At 38.1% G+C, this 15,463-nt stretch overlaps 1 protein-coding gene across 3 annotated transcripts; it reads left to right on the top strand.

Annotated features, from left to right (window-relative positions):
- The first annotated feature begins 178 nt into the window (after nt 1-178).
- Nucleotides 179-10,233, top strand: LOC130729189 (proline-rich receptor-like protein kinase PERK7). Of its 3 annotated transcripts, XM_057580848.1 has the most exons (11): nt 179-675; nt 1,123-1,235; nt 2,183-2,253; nt 6,852-7,482; nt 7,604-8,128; nt 8,441-8,527; nt 8,648-8,718; nt 8,807-8,883; nt 8,977-9,124; nt 9,287-9,448; nt 9,662-10,233. In XM_057580848.1, the coding sequence occupies exons 4-11, from the start codon at nt 6,933-6,935 to the stop codon at nt 9,944-9,946; spliced, it is 1,905 nt and encodes a 634-aa protein (XP_057436831.1). In that variant the 5' UTR covers nt 179-675; nt 1,123-1,235; nt 2,183-2,253; nt 6,852-6,932; the 3' UTR covers nt 9,947-10,233. The 3 variants fall into 3 exon arrangements, with proteins under 3 accessions (XP_057436831.1, XP_057436830.1, XP_057436832.1); XM_057580847.1 differs by lacking the exons at nt 179-675; nt 1,123-1,235; nt 2,183-2,253 and adding an exon at nt 6,568-6,681; XM_057580849.1 differs by lacking the exons at nt 179-675; nt 1,123-1,235; nt 2,183-2,253 and adding an exon at nt 6,568-6,681 and having other exon boundaries at nt 6,852-7,479.
- Nucleotides 10,234-15,463: the final 5,230 nt, after the last annotated feature.

The raw sequence follows: 15,463 nt of genomic DNA on the forward strand, positions 1-15,463 counted from the left end.
TAAGTGGCGTATATCGTACATTTGCGGCCTGGATCCTTTTTAATAGATAAATCAAAATTTTATTGATGGTTCAGGAAATTGAAACATTTTTGGGACATGAGGTTTCAACTAAGGTTGTTCAAAGCTTGAACTGTTTAGATATTATTTATGAATTTTTTTTCACTACAGCATTTTTCACTTTAGGCCACGCTAATTTCTTCGACGGAGAAAAAACCGTAGCTGAATTAGAGTATAGGCCACGGTTCAAAAGTTGTGAACACATGAAGACCACGACTGAAGAAAACCGTGGCATCTACGTTTTCTACCACGCTTCAATAATTGTGGACGGTTCATGGCTACAACTTTCCAACCGCGGCAACCTAATCCCACAAATATAACCGCGGCATAAAAAAGTCCTAATACTAAAAAATTCCCTTCCGCCAAAATTTTGTGAACCCCGCGCGTGTTTAGAGTTTTGGCACAACTAAAGGATTAATTTTCATTAAAAAAACCTTAAAACTAATTAAAAAATAGAAACCCTCAAACCCCTAACACTACTACACAGTACGTACTATCAGAGAAAGGATTTTGAACCCTAACTTTCTCCTTGGCTGAACATCGTAACCCTCCTCATCTCGGCGACCTCCTCTCTCCGCCGGCGACGGCTTGTACGACCCTCCTCTCTACGCTGCTTAGGTATGTTATTCATATATATTTGCTTGTTCCTATCATATCAAATTTGTGTTCTTGGCCCTTCTTGTTTCATGTGTTATACTATTATGCGACCCTCCTCTCTACGTTGATTACCCATTGGATGGTGCTATCCCTTTGTAGTTGGTTTTCGGTTCTCTTTGGTTCTGTCTTTCTCTGTTTCTGTTCTGTTTCTTCTTTGTTCCTCTCTTTTCCTTTCTATCTTGTTATGTCTTGTTTTCTTGTGAAAAGTTGAAATTTTACTCAAAAGTGATTACTTAGGAAAATTGATTTTTGAAAGGAAAAACTTTGATCCATGGTATCTTGGACTAGATCAATTTTGTCTGTAACTTGTTTTTGAAAGAAAAGTGGTCCTTAACCAATATAATTGTGTGGCCGACTGACTGATCTTCTCTTTTTTGTATGCATATGAAATTCCAATTGTTACTTCAGAACTTTGAGCAGAGGTATCCACATCTTTTTCAACCACTGACCGAGAGCAAGGAGCAAGAAGATTAAGAGAAGGGAACCAGTAGCATCAAGCAAAAATCAGTTTTCTTCAACTGGTACTTCTCTCTTTGTTTATTTCAATCACTAATTGTCTTTTTGCACTTGCTTTCTTATTTATCTGTCAGAATGTGATCTGCAAAAAATGAGATGAATTCTATGTTGAGTTTAAATGTTTATAGTAGTGCTGTTCCGTGGGGTGCTGTTGTGACTATCTTGCTGTCCTTTACTTTGTTTTTTCTGTGCGCTGGGGGTATCCTTGCTTCTGAGATTGGACTTGGCAATTCTCAATTTGGTTGGCTTGCTCCCCTTGGATTTTCATTCGTGGACAGTAGCTACAGGACATATTTGTATATCAGCAGATTGCTAGGAATTGAACTATTATGTATTGCTAAACCATTTATTATATCTGTGTACATGGGATTTTTAGAACCCTTATTGCTAAACCATTTACTATATTCTTTTTGGCCTTTCAAAAACAATAGTTGCTACCTTTGTGCTACCTTATGCTTGTACTCTTATCTTTCTTTTTCCTGTTTCTGTGTTGAACATGCTCACTTGGGAGGGTCTTTGGTTCCAAGAGTTATTCTATCTATATATATTTCAACTTTCACAAAAAAATGTTTATAGTATCTTATTCTCATTTTGAAAAAAGACACATTTATCTGTCAGAATGTTTATAGTCCCCAACTGTGATTGTATTATTTTTCTAATATTCATTCCTATTAAGCTATGTTGCTCATGACATGGAACATGCTTGATGAACCAAAATGGACCAGGCCCAGGATGATACCCTTGTGTGAGAGGAAGCTGATCTAGTGGGTATTAACAAACCCAAGAAGCAGCCTAGTGATTTGCTTTTTTGCTCTCTTTTTATGTGATTTCTCCTTGTGCTTTTTATGTTTGGAAGTGAGCTCACTTTTTCATCAGTTATGTGGCTATAGTGATATATATTTGACTTATATTATATGTGAGTTTTAAACTGGTTTCTAATTTTTATTTTCAGGAAGGTTTAGTTTGGGAGTACAAGGGAGATCAAACAAAATTAAGTTTAATTACTCCAACAAATCTTGAGGGGTAAGTTACTCTACTACTTGATTTTGTTTATGCTTAAGTTTGGAACATGACATGGGGTTACATATGCTTTGATCAATATTTGATTGCTTTCGAATTCAAAAGTTGAATTTTATTTAGTGATAGGATGTTAGTCATGCCACTTTTTTATATATTATTTAATTTATTTCATTAGATTAAAAAATGAAGGACAAAGAGTGGACCAAACTTCCAAGGTTTTGTCCAGAGTATATCATGGGCGTTCGTCGATTTTTAGACTTTGCCTACACTAAAGGAAGACCTCAAGGAGATGAGATTTTATGTCCTTGTGCCAAGTGTAGAAATCACTGTTGGACAAAAAGAAATGTGATATTGGATCATTTGGTAGCTAACGACTTTCTAAAGGGATATGATGTTTGGGTCCACCATGGGGAGCAAATAGAAAGGCCAATGGAAGTTGATGATATTATTGCAGATCAAGAGGACTCACATGACGACATTGGTGGCTTGTTGCACGACACATTTCGAAATGTGGTAGAAGCAGAAGTTAGTGAGGGTCCTAATGAGGATGCTAGAAAGTTCTTCAACTTGGTTAATGAGGCAAAGCAGGAGCTATACCCAGGGTGCAAGGACTTCTCCACCTTGTCATTCATGATTCGACTGTATTTGTTGAAGTGTCTTCATGGGTGGAGCAATGCCTCATTCACCGCCCTCTTAGAACTATTGAAAGAAGCGATGCCTAATTTAAACATTCCTTCATCTTTTAACAAGGCAAAGTCCATGATTAAGGATTTGGGCCTTGATTATAAAAAAATTGATGCATGTCCGAATGATTGCATGTTATATTGGAAAGAACATGCCAATGACAACTTTTGTTGTGTTTGTGGAGATTCACGGTGGAAGGAAGTTTCCCAAGCATATTGTGGGTCCGAGCAAACAAAAGATGGTTATAAAGTTCCTGCAAAAATTTTGAGACATTTTCCGTTGATTCCTAGACTTCAAAGGTTGTTTATGTGTTCAACGACAGCCGAGTCAATGAGATGGCATGAAGAGGAGCGCTCAAAGGATGGGAAATTGAGACATCCTGCTGATGGTCAAGCATGGAAGGACTTTGATCAGCATCATCTTGATTTTGCTTCAGAGCCTCGCAATGTAAGACTTGGCTTAACCAGTGATGGATTCAATCCATTTAGGACTATGAGCATAGCTCACAGTACGTGGCCTGTCATGATGATGGTATACAACACTCCACCTTGGCTCTCTATGAAATCTGAGTATACAATGCTTTCATTATTGATTCCTGGACCAAAATCACCAGGAAATGATATTGATGTATACCTTCAGCCACTGATAGGTGCAAAATAGTGGCTAAAAAAACATGACAACATTTAATAACCGTGGCATAAAATAAACCGTGGTTTTAAGCTTCTGGAACAACCGTGGCTATAGCTATTGGCCACGGTTAAGAACGAGTGGTGTTAATATAACCGTGGTTCTAGATTTTATGAAAACCCGTGGCAGAAAGATATAAGCCGCGGTTACAAATGGGTGGAGAGAACATAACCGTGGCATTAGGGTTTATGAAAATCCGTGGCAGAACTATATAGGCCGCGGTTACAAATGGGTGGTGAGAACAAAACCGTGGCATTCGAATAGTGTGTAAACCGCGGCTAACATGTCTAATACTACGGTTTATGACACGCGGTATTACATAAACCGTGGCCTTCCATTTTTTAATTAACCGTGGATTAAACTTGGCAGAACCGTGGCACATGAACTTGGCCACGGCCGCATACACTGCGACAAGGAAACCGTGGCCTAAGCTTTTCGCCACGGTTTTTTCGCATTAGCCCGCGGTTTGCCGTCCGCGGTGGAAGGCCAAAAATGCTGTAGTGTTTTAAACCTTCTCGTCATCATTCTCTGTTTCCTGATGCATCTGTTTTTGAGTTTTTGCATAAGTTTCAACTGTGGTGATGTTGATCCTAGTCATAATTCTCTTGATAAATTATTACACAACTTCCCCGAACTTCTACTCTTAAGAGTCCTCAAAAAAACGGTGGCGTCTAATGTACCTTAGAAAGAGAGAGTTTATGTCCTTGTAACCTTGTCGTCCCATCAATCTCTAGAGCTCCAACGTGACACCTCATTCCCCAAGTATTTCATCTTAGACCTCGAGCATCACTGTCGTGAAACCCTCAAATTGGCCAACATGTACCATGACCATAACTCCATTCTCTGTGACTTCAGTCGCAATGGATTCGACAGTGTATTCTTCCTCTGTCATCAAGTTCACCTCGTCAATCATTTCTTCCAACAATCAAACCTTCACCTTTCATCCAAAAGAAGTCATCAACCATCGCACCATCGCGATCATGAAGAAGACCTTTTTTCTCCATCTCCCCATTCTCTTTCTCTCCCTCTCAATTTGTGCTTGTGTTTTGTGCGGTTTCCCCATCCTTGAACGTGTGTGCGTGTGATTTAGTATTTTAGCTAGGTGGTGACTGGCCGGTGAGTGCATAAAAGCTTGAGACCCAAGACTTTGTTATTTTAAAACTGAGTGTGTGTCTAAGTAAATAATGTAAAAAAACATTTTAATTCAAATGATTAATAAAATATATACATGAAGAATATTGAAAATGATAAAATTAATAATTAAATCATAAATTTTTAGCAAAATATACGACTTAAACATTATTACTTAACTATTACTAAAACTCAAAAAAAATTATTATTACATCGGGCGGGCAAACAAGTATGAGACATGTATTAGCACCCCAATATTATCCCCACCTGCTTCTTCAAGTTCGAGATATGTTTTTCTCTATATCCGGTAAAAGCGTGTTTTCTTTGTTAAAGTTGGGGTTAGAGATGCCCACGAGTTCGAGTTTATTTTCTAAGTTGTTTGTTGGTCTCTTGAATACTTTATTGATTTGATGATATTGATGACCCAAAAATTAATAATATTTCTCAGTCCATAGAAAGTGCACTAAAAATATACACCATCCGATCACATAGATAAGCAAAAAAAACATTTTAGGCTCATTTATTCTTTGAATGTATCTAGTTATTAATAATGACTAGATACATTCATTAAATGAATGAACCTAAAATATTTTTTTTGCTTATATATGTGACATGAATGTGTAATTAATAATGTTTTTTTTGGTCAAATAATTAAAAATGTGTCAATTATATTTCTTTTCCCATCAATAATCAGTGGTATCGTTTTATTTATTTTAGTTTCTGTGGGCCGAATTACCAAAAATAAAAGTTTCTATGGGCCATGAAATCAACATAAAATTAAGCGGGATAATTATCCCTCAACCCATTAGGTCCCTTTGACGGAAATCCTAACTTGGGCTCGGGTGCGTAATAGACCCGTTTCTTATTGCTATTTTTTTTATATAATCACTTACTAGTAAAAATTTGACCCAAAAAAAAGTTGTTTTTTTTTTTTCAAATAATCACTTATGTATTTTTTAACCTGTTTATTTATTTTAATAAAATGTAGAATTTGAATAAAGGGGAAAATAATATCATTTCATTTTTTTTATTTCGGAAATATAAATTGTACCATCCCGGGATTGATCCCTAGATCTTCATTACTCAACTCATATGTCCCCCAACTCTTACCACTTGAGTTGTCATTCAGACATTTAGCTATTTCTAATAACTTTTTTTTTGTGAATGGAAAAAGAAAACAACATAACTACATAGCTAACAAATCATGCGCCAAAAGATGCAACCCCGGGGAGGGGGAGAGTCCAAATCCATCACCATATGTAAATCAGCTCCAAGCCCCGCAAGGAAATCCGTCGGCACATTATCTTCGTGGAACACATGTTGGATATGAGCGTCCTAATCGCGAGAGAAAAAGATGCAAATCCAACAAAGCGCTTCCTTACACATGAAAGTCATATTGTTTCTACTTCAATGCCTCCACCAACTCCAAGTAATCCGACTCGCAAACCAGCTTACGAAAGTTCCTCCTCCAAGCAAACAACAACCCCATTTTCGAAGTCTGGATCTTGAAATAATTAATTATTCAATGTATATTTAAGCAAAAAATAATTTTTATAAAGGTAGACAAACATAAATCAACTTCAGCTTTCTAAAAAGCAACTTAAAATAAAAGTAAAGTTTTTATTCAACTTTAAAATCACATATTTTTTAAACTGACAAAAATTAGTAAATTACCATATATATTAAGTTAGTTCAATTGAAGTGTATAACAAGTAACAACCAACAAGTATAATATTAGCCAGTAGTGACAGATCAAGAAACCATGCATCTCGATAAAAATAGCAAAGTGGGAGTGAAAACTTAGCTGCTTTGTAGGAAGATGACTTGGAAAGGAAACACGTACCGTTTCTCCGTTCCCCTATTATCATGCATTTACACCATGGTCATCCTCTCTTCCTTCTGAGAATCCTCCTGCCCTTTCCTCTCCAGGTAAATTGCATTTCTCTCTTGTTCTAAACGCCATGAAAAAATATCATCATATCTTCATCAAATTTATTATATTCAATATGTTCACAATTTGAAAGATCGTGTTAATTATATATATCATGCATGCACATGATGAAGATGATAATATATTAAACTTATGTATAAAATTGCAGGTTTGATGATATTTGATTGAGGGAGCGGGTAAGGCTTCTCCAGGTCTTTAACGATCATTTTTGTTGGAGAAGATCTTAATAATGTCTTCAAATTCTTCGGATTCTCCTCCACCTGATTCATCTTCACAATCACCCCCTCCACCATCTGAAGAAGAATCATCGCCTCCTCCACCGTCGTCATCTCCGCCACCATCATCTCCTCCTCCGTCATCACCACCTCCATCATCGCCCCCGCCCTCATCACCCCCGCCATCCTCGCCTCCCCCGGATGATAAAAAATCTCCGCCCCCTCCATCAGGCTCTTCCCCATCTCCACCATCACCACCACCACCACCTTCTGACCAAAACTCACCCAACAACCCACCTTCTCCTCCGCCGCCATCACATTCCAGCGAACAGTTTTCTCCTCCTCCACCGTCACATCACCGGTTGTCTCCGGGTCACACTAAATCATCAGACTCCGGCACACCATCAGGGGACAACGGAAGCCAACTGAGCGTGCCGGCTATAATAGGAATTGCAACAGGGTTTGGATTGTTGCTCCTTGTCATTATCATAGCAGTCATTGTATGTTCAAGAAGAAAGAAGAGATCAGAAACTACAATACATTACTACTCTAACCATTCTGGTGGTAATTATTTTTTAATTGGAATTTGAAACATGTATACATGTATATTTTTTTTAAAAAATTAATTTCAACACATAAAAAGCACATTATAAATAATATGAATTGGGTACGTGCAATGATGCAGACAAAGACTACTACAAATCAGGTCCAAATCAGTACGGTTACAATAACGGTGAGCATGTTCTTAACATTCCTCCACCACCAGGTGTAGGATGGGGAGCACACGCGCCTCCGCATCCCCCGCCACAGCGTGTTAGTAGTGACATGAGCAACTCCAGTAACTCAGGTCCCCATGGTCCTGTACTGCCACCGCCACACCCTACGGTGGCCTTGGGGTTCAACCAGAGCACTTTCACGTATGAAGAGTTATCCACAGCCACCGGTGGTTTCTCCCAACGCAACTTGCTAGGTCAAGGTGGTTTTGGATATGTGCACAAAGGTGTTCTTCCAAATGGTAAGGAAATAGCTGTGAAGAGCCTCAAATCCACTGGGGGACAAGGAGACAGAGAGTTCCAAGCTGAGATTGATATAATTAGTCGTGTTCATCATCGCCATCTTGTGTCACTTGTTGGGTATTGCTTTACTGAGAGCAAAAAGTTGTTGGTGTATGAATTTGTGCCTAATAAGACTCTTGATTACCACCTTCATGGTAAGCTAGCTACCTTTTTTTCATTTATTTATGCCTAAATTATGAAGAAATTAGTTTACAAAATAAAATTAAAAGACTTTGTCTAGAAATTAACTTTATATATTACTAATAATATTAGTAAAAACATGATTTATGAATAAATCGGTTTTTAACATGGTTCAAGAATGAATCAGTTTGTCATGAATCAACTATCACTAAATTTTTAGTGGTCGGGCGAAGATAGGTGAATAGTTTTGCACTATAACGTTATTAACTTGAATTTTTATCCTAACATTGAAGTAAAATTATGTTACAAATATACAAATTTTGCAGGAAAGGGTCGACCTGTGATGGACTGGGACACCAGACTTAGAATTGCCATTGGATCAGCCAAAGGGCTTGCTTACTTACATGAGGATTGTAAGTGATATGCATGCTAAATTATCCTCTCACAAATAACCAATATGTGTGCACTTCTTTTTCTTTTTGTTAGTTTAAGGATGAAATCATTGTTAATGACGTTTGGGAAACATCAATCAGGTCACCCTCGTATCATTCACCGAGACATAAAGGGTGCAAACATTCTAATTGAAAACAACTTTGATGCCAAAGTATGTATATCAAATTTCATTAGTTAGAGTTGTTTTAAGAATCATGGATCCTAGATTGGTATTGGTAATTATGGTTCTATCTATCCAGGTTGCAGATTTTGGATTGGCAAAGTTTAATCAAGACACTAACACACATGTTTCTACTCGTGTGATGGGAACATTTGGGTAAAATACTAATAAACCAAACAATTCACCTTGTTTTATATGTGTATGTTTCTTCCAATACCAAATTGGTTTAATAACTTGGTTTCTATTCAGGTATTTGGCTCCTGAGTATGCATCAAGTGGCAAGCTAACTGAGAAATCTGATGTTTTCTCATTTGGTATTATGCTATTAGAGCTCATTACAGGACGACGACCGGTAGACAACACTGGTGATTATGAAGAGGATAGTTTGGTTGATTGGGTAAATTACTTTAAAGTTTCTAATTGAACATTCTTTTACTTATGAATATTTTCAATAATGCTAGTTAATTAGTTCACCTCTGTCTATATACTAGTTGTCATTTTAGGATACATTTAATGAAAACAAAATGTAATTTGCTCGTTCAATTTATACTTGAGACAGGCTAAACCACTATGTGCAAAAGCAATGGAAGAGGGGATTTTTGTTGGACTGGTGGATCCACGTTTAGAAGACAATTATAACAAACAAGAGATGGCACATATGATTGCTTGTGCTGCTGCTAGCGTTAGACACTCAGCAAGAAGACGCCCGAGAATGAGCCAGGTGTGTGTTGCATATACAAAATGGATCATGATCGTTTCATGTATTGAAATTTTGCGTCTGTCTGTCTAGCACAATAGATAACACCTTTTGAGACAGGCAGACACAAAGTTTCATGTGACATTGTCATGTGAAATGAAAGAATCGATTCTGATCCACAATACTAACTCTACAAAATTATGCCATGCTAACAAAAAAATTGAATGTGATAAATAGATTGTACGAGTGCTGGAGGGAGATGCCTTAGTGGATGTCCTTAATCATGACGGAGTGAAACCTGGCCAGAGTGCAATGTTTAGCAACGCAAGCGGCGAGTATGATGCTGGTGCGTATAGTGCTGACATGAAGAAGTTCAGGAAACTAGCATTTGATAGCGGCACCCCCGCGAGCAGCGAGTTTGGCGCAACGAGTGAGTATGGCCTCAACCTCTCCGCCTCGAGCAGCGATCAATCAACTACTGAGATTGGCAGGAGGACAGGAAGTCGGCTGCAAACTCCTTGAGAAACACTGTGATATCTAGCCAGACATTTTTAATTGAGACCATGGTTGCTGCTACTAGTTGTTAACTAGCAAGCTATTTGACAAAATAATTCATGAAGGAAAGAAAGAGACATACTTTTTATGACTCTTTTTGTATGAACGATTAGGATATTTATAACTTGCATGATACATAGGTGGTGAACTTTGAACAGAGGTTAAGCTTGCCAACATAAAAACACATATTGTTACATTAATTTTAAATGTTGAGGAAGTAATTTTAAAGCACAAGATAAAGTAATTTGGCGATATATACTTATGTTCTGTGGTATAATTTCTAACTAAAAGATGTTTTGAAGTGCTATGTTGAATGGAATAATAATATAGGTGGAGAAGAATATGCATGATTTAAACTCTATAGAGAGACATTTGTTTGCAAGGCTTCAACTAGTGACTCATTCTTCTTAATTTAATCTTTCTTCATAAGATTGAATTGATCCTTGTAGTTCATAAATCACTATGGCTTTCAAGTCTTGGATTTGTTCAATTGCCAAGACAACGGGATCAAACTTTAATTGGTATTGCCAAAGCTCTTGTAAAATAACCATTGATAGATTCAGACTATATTTCATTTGCAAGGATTCAAACTTAACTCTCAAAATTTGAAGGTGCATATTCTTGACATTGTCAGTACCCCTATTGGTAAAAGCATAATATGATATATGTAGCAGATTGTCTGGCACTGTGTTTGGGACTTATGTTATCGCAAAGTAATTTGTAAATCTGATTTCTTAGATGCTATTGACTCCCTAAAGGAGGGTTTTCTTCTCAATTGCATATTCAAAAGATGGAAGTGACTCCCTGCCTAAATCTGATTTCTCAGGTTGCTATTCTTAATAGGCTTAATCCTCAAATTGATCCCTGTCTTTGTGTCGCCGTCTAGTCTAAGTCCCTCACCGGAAAAATTTGTGGAAAAGGTCCTCATCAATACAAAACGTCTGGGGTAGGTCCTCACCGGAGCGCGAAGCTCCGGCGAGTGATGATTTGGCACGCTGACCGGTTTAATAATGCTTACGTGAATTAAAAAAAATAAAATAAAAAATAACACATCAGAAATTTAATTTAATTAACAAAAATAAAAATCAATTAGCAAAATTAACTCTAATTTCATCCACTGGTCCATCTTCATCATATTCATCAATCATCATTCTAACCCAAAAACCCCTTTCCATTACATCAAACTCAAAATCTCAACGTGATTACTCACTACGCCGTCGAATTGATAATGAAGGGTGGCTGAACAATTGCTACCAACTTGTCAAGGAAAATCCAAATCAAATTTATGTTTCTCTTCTTATCCCACATGATTTCTCCTTCTCATCATCACCGTGTCGAATTCAACCGCCTCGTTTCCACTCCACGGTGGGCGTGCGAACGTGAACTCCTCGTCGTCCTGGCTGCGAACGTGAAGGTGGTTAGATCTGGGTTTGTCTCGAACCTCTGCTTTGTCGCCATCCACGTTCGTCAGATCTGGGTTTTTTCATGAGCTTCTTGATGTTGCAGAACCAGATGCATCTGGGGATTTTTTCCTTCTAGGATTTTATGGGGTTCTTATTTATGGGTTTTCTGGGTTCTTATTTCACCCTTTCACTAGAGCCGAGTTCAATTTCCCAATCTTCTCAATCTCATCTTCCTTCTTCATCACGCCCATTTCAACTGCTTTAATTAGCCTCTTCGCATGCCTCTTGCGTTTTTCATCTACCTCCATTCTCACCTTCTCCATCTGAAGAAATCCATAGAACAGAAACAGATGAATGAGCGGGAGAGAAGGAGAGAGGAACATGGAGCCATTTGGTTTTGTTTGGGGAGAATTTGTGTGAATCAGAAGAACAGAAACAGATGAACTTGTGGGATTTGGGGTTAATTTGGGGAGAATTTGGATTTTTTAATTAAATTATGATTAGTTAATTAATTTTGGTTAATTGGGGTAGTTAATCTTACATGTAATTTTTTTAATTTTTTTTAAAGCCTTGTCAGCTCATTCATCCTAGTCAGCGTGCCAAATCATGACTCGTCGAAGCTCCAGGCTTCGGTGAGGACCTGCCTCAGACGTTTTGCATTGATGAGGACCTTTTCCACAAATTTTTCCGGTGAGGGACTTAGATCAGACGGCGACACAAAAACAGAGACCAATTTGAGGATTAAGCCTTCTTAATATCTCAACTCAAATATGGAATGCTCATTTCGTCACATTTTTAAGGAGGCTAACAATTGTGCTGATTTTCTATCTTTTTTGGATTTGCGTGATGGTTGTCCTTTGAATATATTTTTCTTGAACAAAATAAAATCTTATATTTCTCATTTTTATATATCTAAATAAAAGTTTGTTTTTTCTTAGAGACAGAGTCACTGATCTTCTAGGAGTTGGTTCATTATTAACCAAAATTATAACTTCCAATAACAATCAGTTTGTAATTTAATTTTACCAAAAAATTGTGTGTGTGTGTGTTTTTTTTTGCATTTACTCACATATCATTTACTTCAATGGTCAATTAAGTAAATTAACGAAAAATATCGCGTAATTTTTTTGGCCCCAACCTATAAAAACCTTCCTCTAGAAATTGATGAATAATGATGTTCTTACAAATTCATATCAGTGTCTTATGCGATATCCATGAAGAATTGTATCTTCACATGTTTCGGGATTGCAGTGTTATCGCTCTGCTTTGACAATCATTGTCAAGTCAAGGTGTTGATGTTGAGTTTTTCTCCCTAGCAGTACATGACCTGTGGTGGCAGAATATTAATGGTGTAGTTTGTACGTAACACCCAACTTTGCGACGTCCTTGAGAGCAATTTGGCGACTCTGCAACAATAGGGGTTTCAATCAGATTCTTCCGAATCTTTCCGGGTGGTGGGGCTTCATTGGATTTTCTCGAGGCCTAGCCCTTCCATTTATAAAAAAAAACACCATAGAAATAGTATAATCAAGAGTTATGCAAGAGTTTATTTTGGAAACTTTTTTTTTTTGGTACAATAGTTAAAGAACAAAAAGAAAATGGAAAACCCGGCCTAAGGCCTCACAAAGGAGACACCCATAGAGTCAGCTAATAACAAGAGGCTCATCTCATCTAAGGGTTGGTCAATAGAGACTAGACTATTATTCTAAACAGCACCAAACTTGGCTAAAAAGTCAACACATGCATTTGCCTCCCTGAGGGTATGCAACTCCTCCACTCTCCGGTCACGGCTTAGTAAATCCTTGATGTCTCAAATAAGAGAAGCATAAATTTGTCTCGTCGGAGGAGTAAGAGTAACTGCATCAAAAGAATCAGATTGACACTCCACATTACAATCACCACGATCCCAAGCCATACTAAGTATATTAAAAATTTTAAATAAAAAATTAAAAAAATTAATTTATTAATAAATGTGGTTAATTAAATTAAATTTTATGTAGAAAAATAAAGATCTAGTAATAAGAAAGAAAGGACCCTTACATGATTCAGTAGTTAGAGCAAAGGACCTTACCCTCCCGATCTGGGAGTTGGGTTTGGGCCCCCCCCTATGGGGCTCCCCGCCCCACTTAAAGTGGGGAAATTACTGGAACGCCCCCCTTTAATAGAATACGGAAGCAACATTTCCGTATTCAATACGGAAGTCTTATATCCGTATTATATTAGTATGTAAACCGGCAAGGGTTTATTCAAACCCATTTCAAACTTCATTCCGTATTTTGCCAAGCTCTTCTCCCCTCTTCAACCTTCGATCTCTGTCGCTCCCCTTGCTTGAACCGTGTACTTGAAAGGTTCCATCATCTCCATCAAAGCTCTTCACAACCCCATTCTCAGAATTGAAACCTAGAGGTAAAGATTTTTTGATTTTCCCCATTTAACTTGAAATTATGTTAATCATTGAACCCTAGGGTAGTCGATTGTTGCTTGTGTAGAGGTATTGTTGGCTGAAATGTCTTGAATGTGGTTTGGGTTTAGGGCCGATAGCTCATTGTCGTTAATGGCGTTTCTGGGTAAATACGGATCACAGGTTTCCGTATTGAATATGGAAATTGGTTTTCCGTATTCAGTATGGAACATGGTTTTCCGTATTGAATACGGAAAAACGTTTTCCGTATTCATCTCAGAACCAAACCCAACACTTATAATTGATTCTGGGTTCAGAATCAATTATAGAAGGTTTCCAAAGCATTTGTGAGTAGTTTCTAGATGCCATAATTGATTATTAGGAAAATAAAAGTTGATCCAAGCATGCATAATCCACAGAAGATCCGATTATCATCTATGTACTTATAAAATTCTAGGAATTTTCCATTTGCTTGCATCATGTTTCTGTCTATGGCTGAAATGGTATATATAGTGAATGTTTGCTCTGAATATATAGTGAGAATGAAGAACAGAAAGAGGTCTCATGCTTCTAGTGAGGATGTCGGGGCTACTGAGGATAGACACCGGCGGTTACATGCTTCTAGCCGGCGCGGCGATCATGCTGCAACCTCTCAGGCGGTGGAGGCTTCAGCTCCAGTTGTTTCTCCGCCGTCTCCCATGATTGAGGTTCCTCTGGTTGATTATCCGCCGTCTCCCACGGTTGAGATACCCACAGTTGTTTCTCCGCCCTTTCCCATGGTTGAGTCATCAGGCGAGGAGTCCTCAGGCGAGGAGTCCTCAGGCGAGGAGTCTTCCGGCGAGAAGTCATCAGGCGAGGCCTCATCCGGCATGGGAGGATCTGACGAGGATAGTATTCCTCCGCCTACTGTTGATGCTGATGTCCATGCCTTGGCGAATTTCTCCTTGTGAACCAACCATGTAGTAGAACAATAGGAGGTAAAGTTGCTGTATTTTGCCTTGCACATATTAAACAATTGCATCCATTTCACTTCAAATTCTTCAACTGTTGCAGCATCCACCACCTCTGCCCACTTCATCATAACCAACTTAGCAAAATCATCTGTGCCAACATAGAGTTTGCACTTTGCCAAAACACACTTGTTGATGTGCCACAAGCATAATAAATGTGTAGTGTTAGGAAGGCTTTGCTTAGCAGCACTCAATAAGGCAAGATCCCTGTCAGTAACAATCACCTTAGGCAACATGGCTTGATTAGCTAATAGAGACTTCATACACTTCAGTGCCCAAACGTAGTCATCTGTGCCCTCATTAACAATGTAGCAAAAGGCTATGGAGTATGTCTTATCTGTGGAAGTCAGTCCAACAATCTCAAGCAAGGGAATTGCATATTTGTTTGTCTTGTATGTGCAATCCATAATCACTACATATGGAAATGTGTTGAACAGTTTGATAGCATTTGGATGAGCCCAAAATACATCCCTAATGACTTCCGATCCAGGCTCATGTCTTTCAAAGTGGACATACTTGTCACCGTCCAACTTCTTCAACAAGTGTTGCATTTCTGTCAATCCCCCGCGGAGGGATTTTCTTAACCTCTTGCAAACACCATAAATCTGAGATATGGTAGTCAAGTTTGAAGGATTGTTTTCCTTCAAAGTCAACAACATCTTTCTCGGTG

This window comes from Lotus japonicus, chromosome 1 (genome assembly GCF_012489685.1).
Source record: "Lotus japonicus ecotype B-129 chromosome 1, LjGifu_v1.2".
In the NCBI taxonomy this organism is placed as follows: domain Eukaryota; kingdom Viridiplantae; phylum Streptophyta; class Magnoliopsida; order Fabales; family Fabaceae; genus Lotus; species Lotus japonicus.

Coding starts and splice junctions, on each gene's coding strand:
- LOC130729189 (XM_057580848.1), top strand. CDS start 6,933: ATGTCTTCAAATTCTTCGGATTCTCCTCCACCTGATTCATCTTCACAA. Junction 7,483..7,603: donor CTACTCTAACCATTCTGGTG/GTAATTATTTTT, acceptor GCAATGATGCAG/ACAAAGACTACTACAAATCA. Junction 8,528..8,647: donor TGCTTACTTACATGAGGATT/GTAAGTGATATG, acceptor AACATCAATCAG/GTCACCCTCGTATCATTCAC.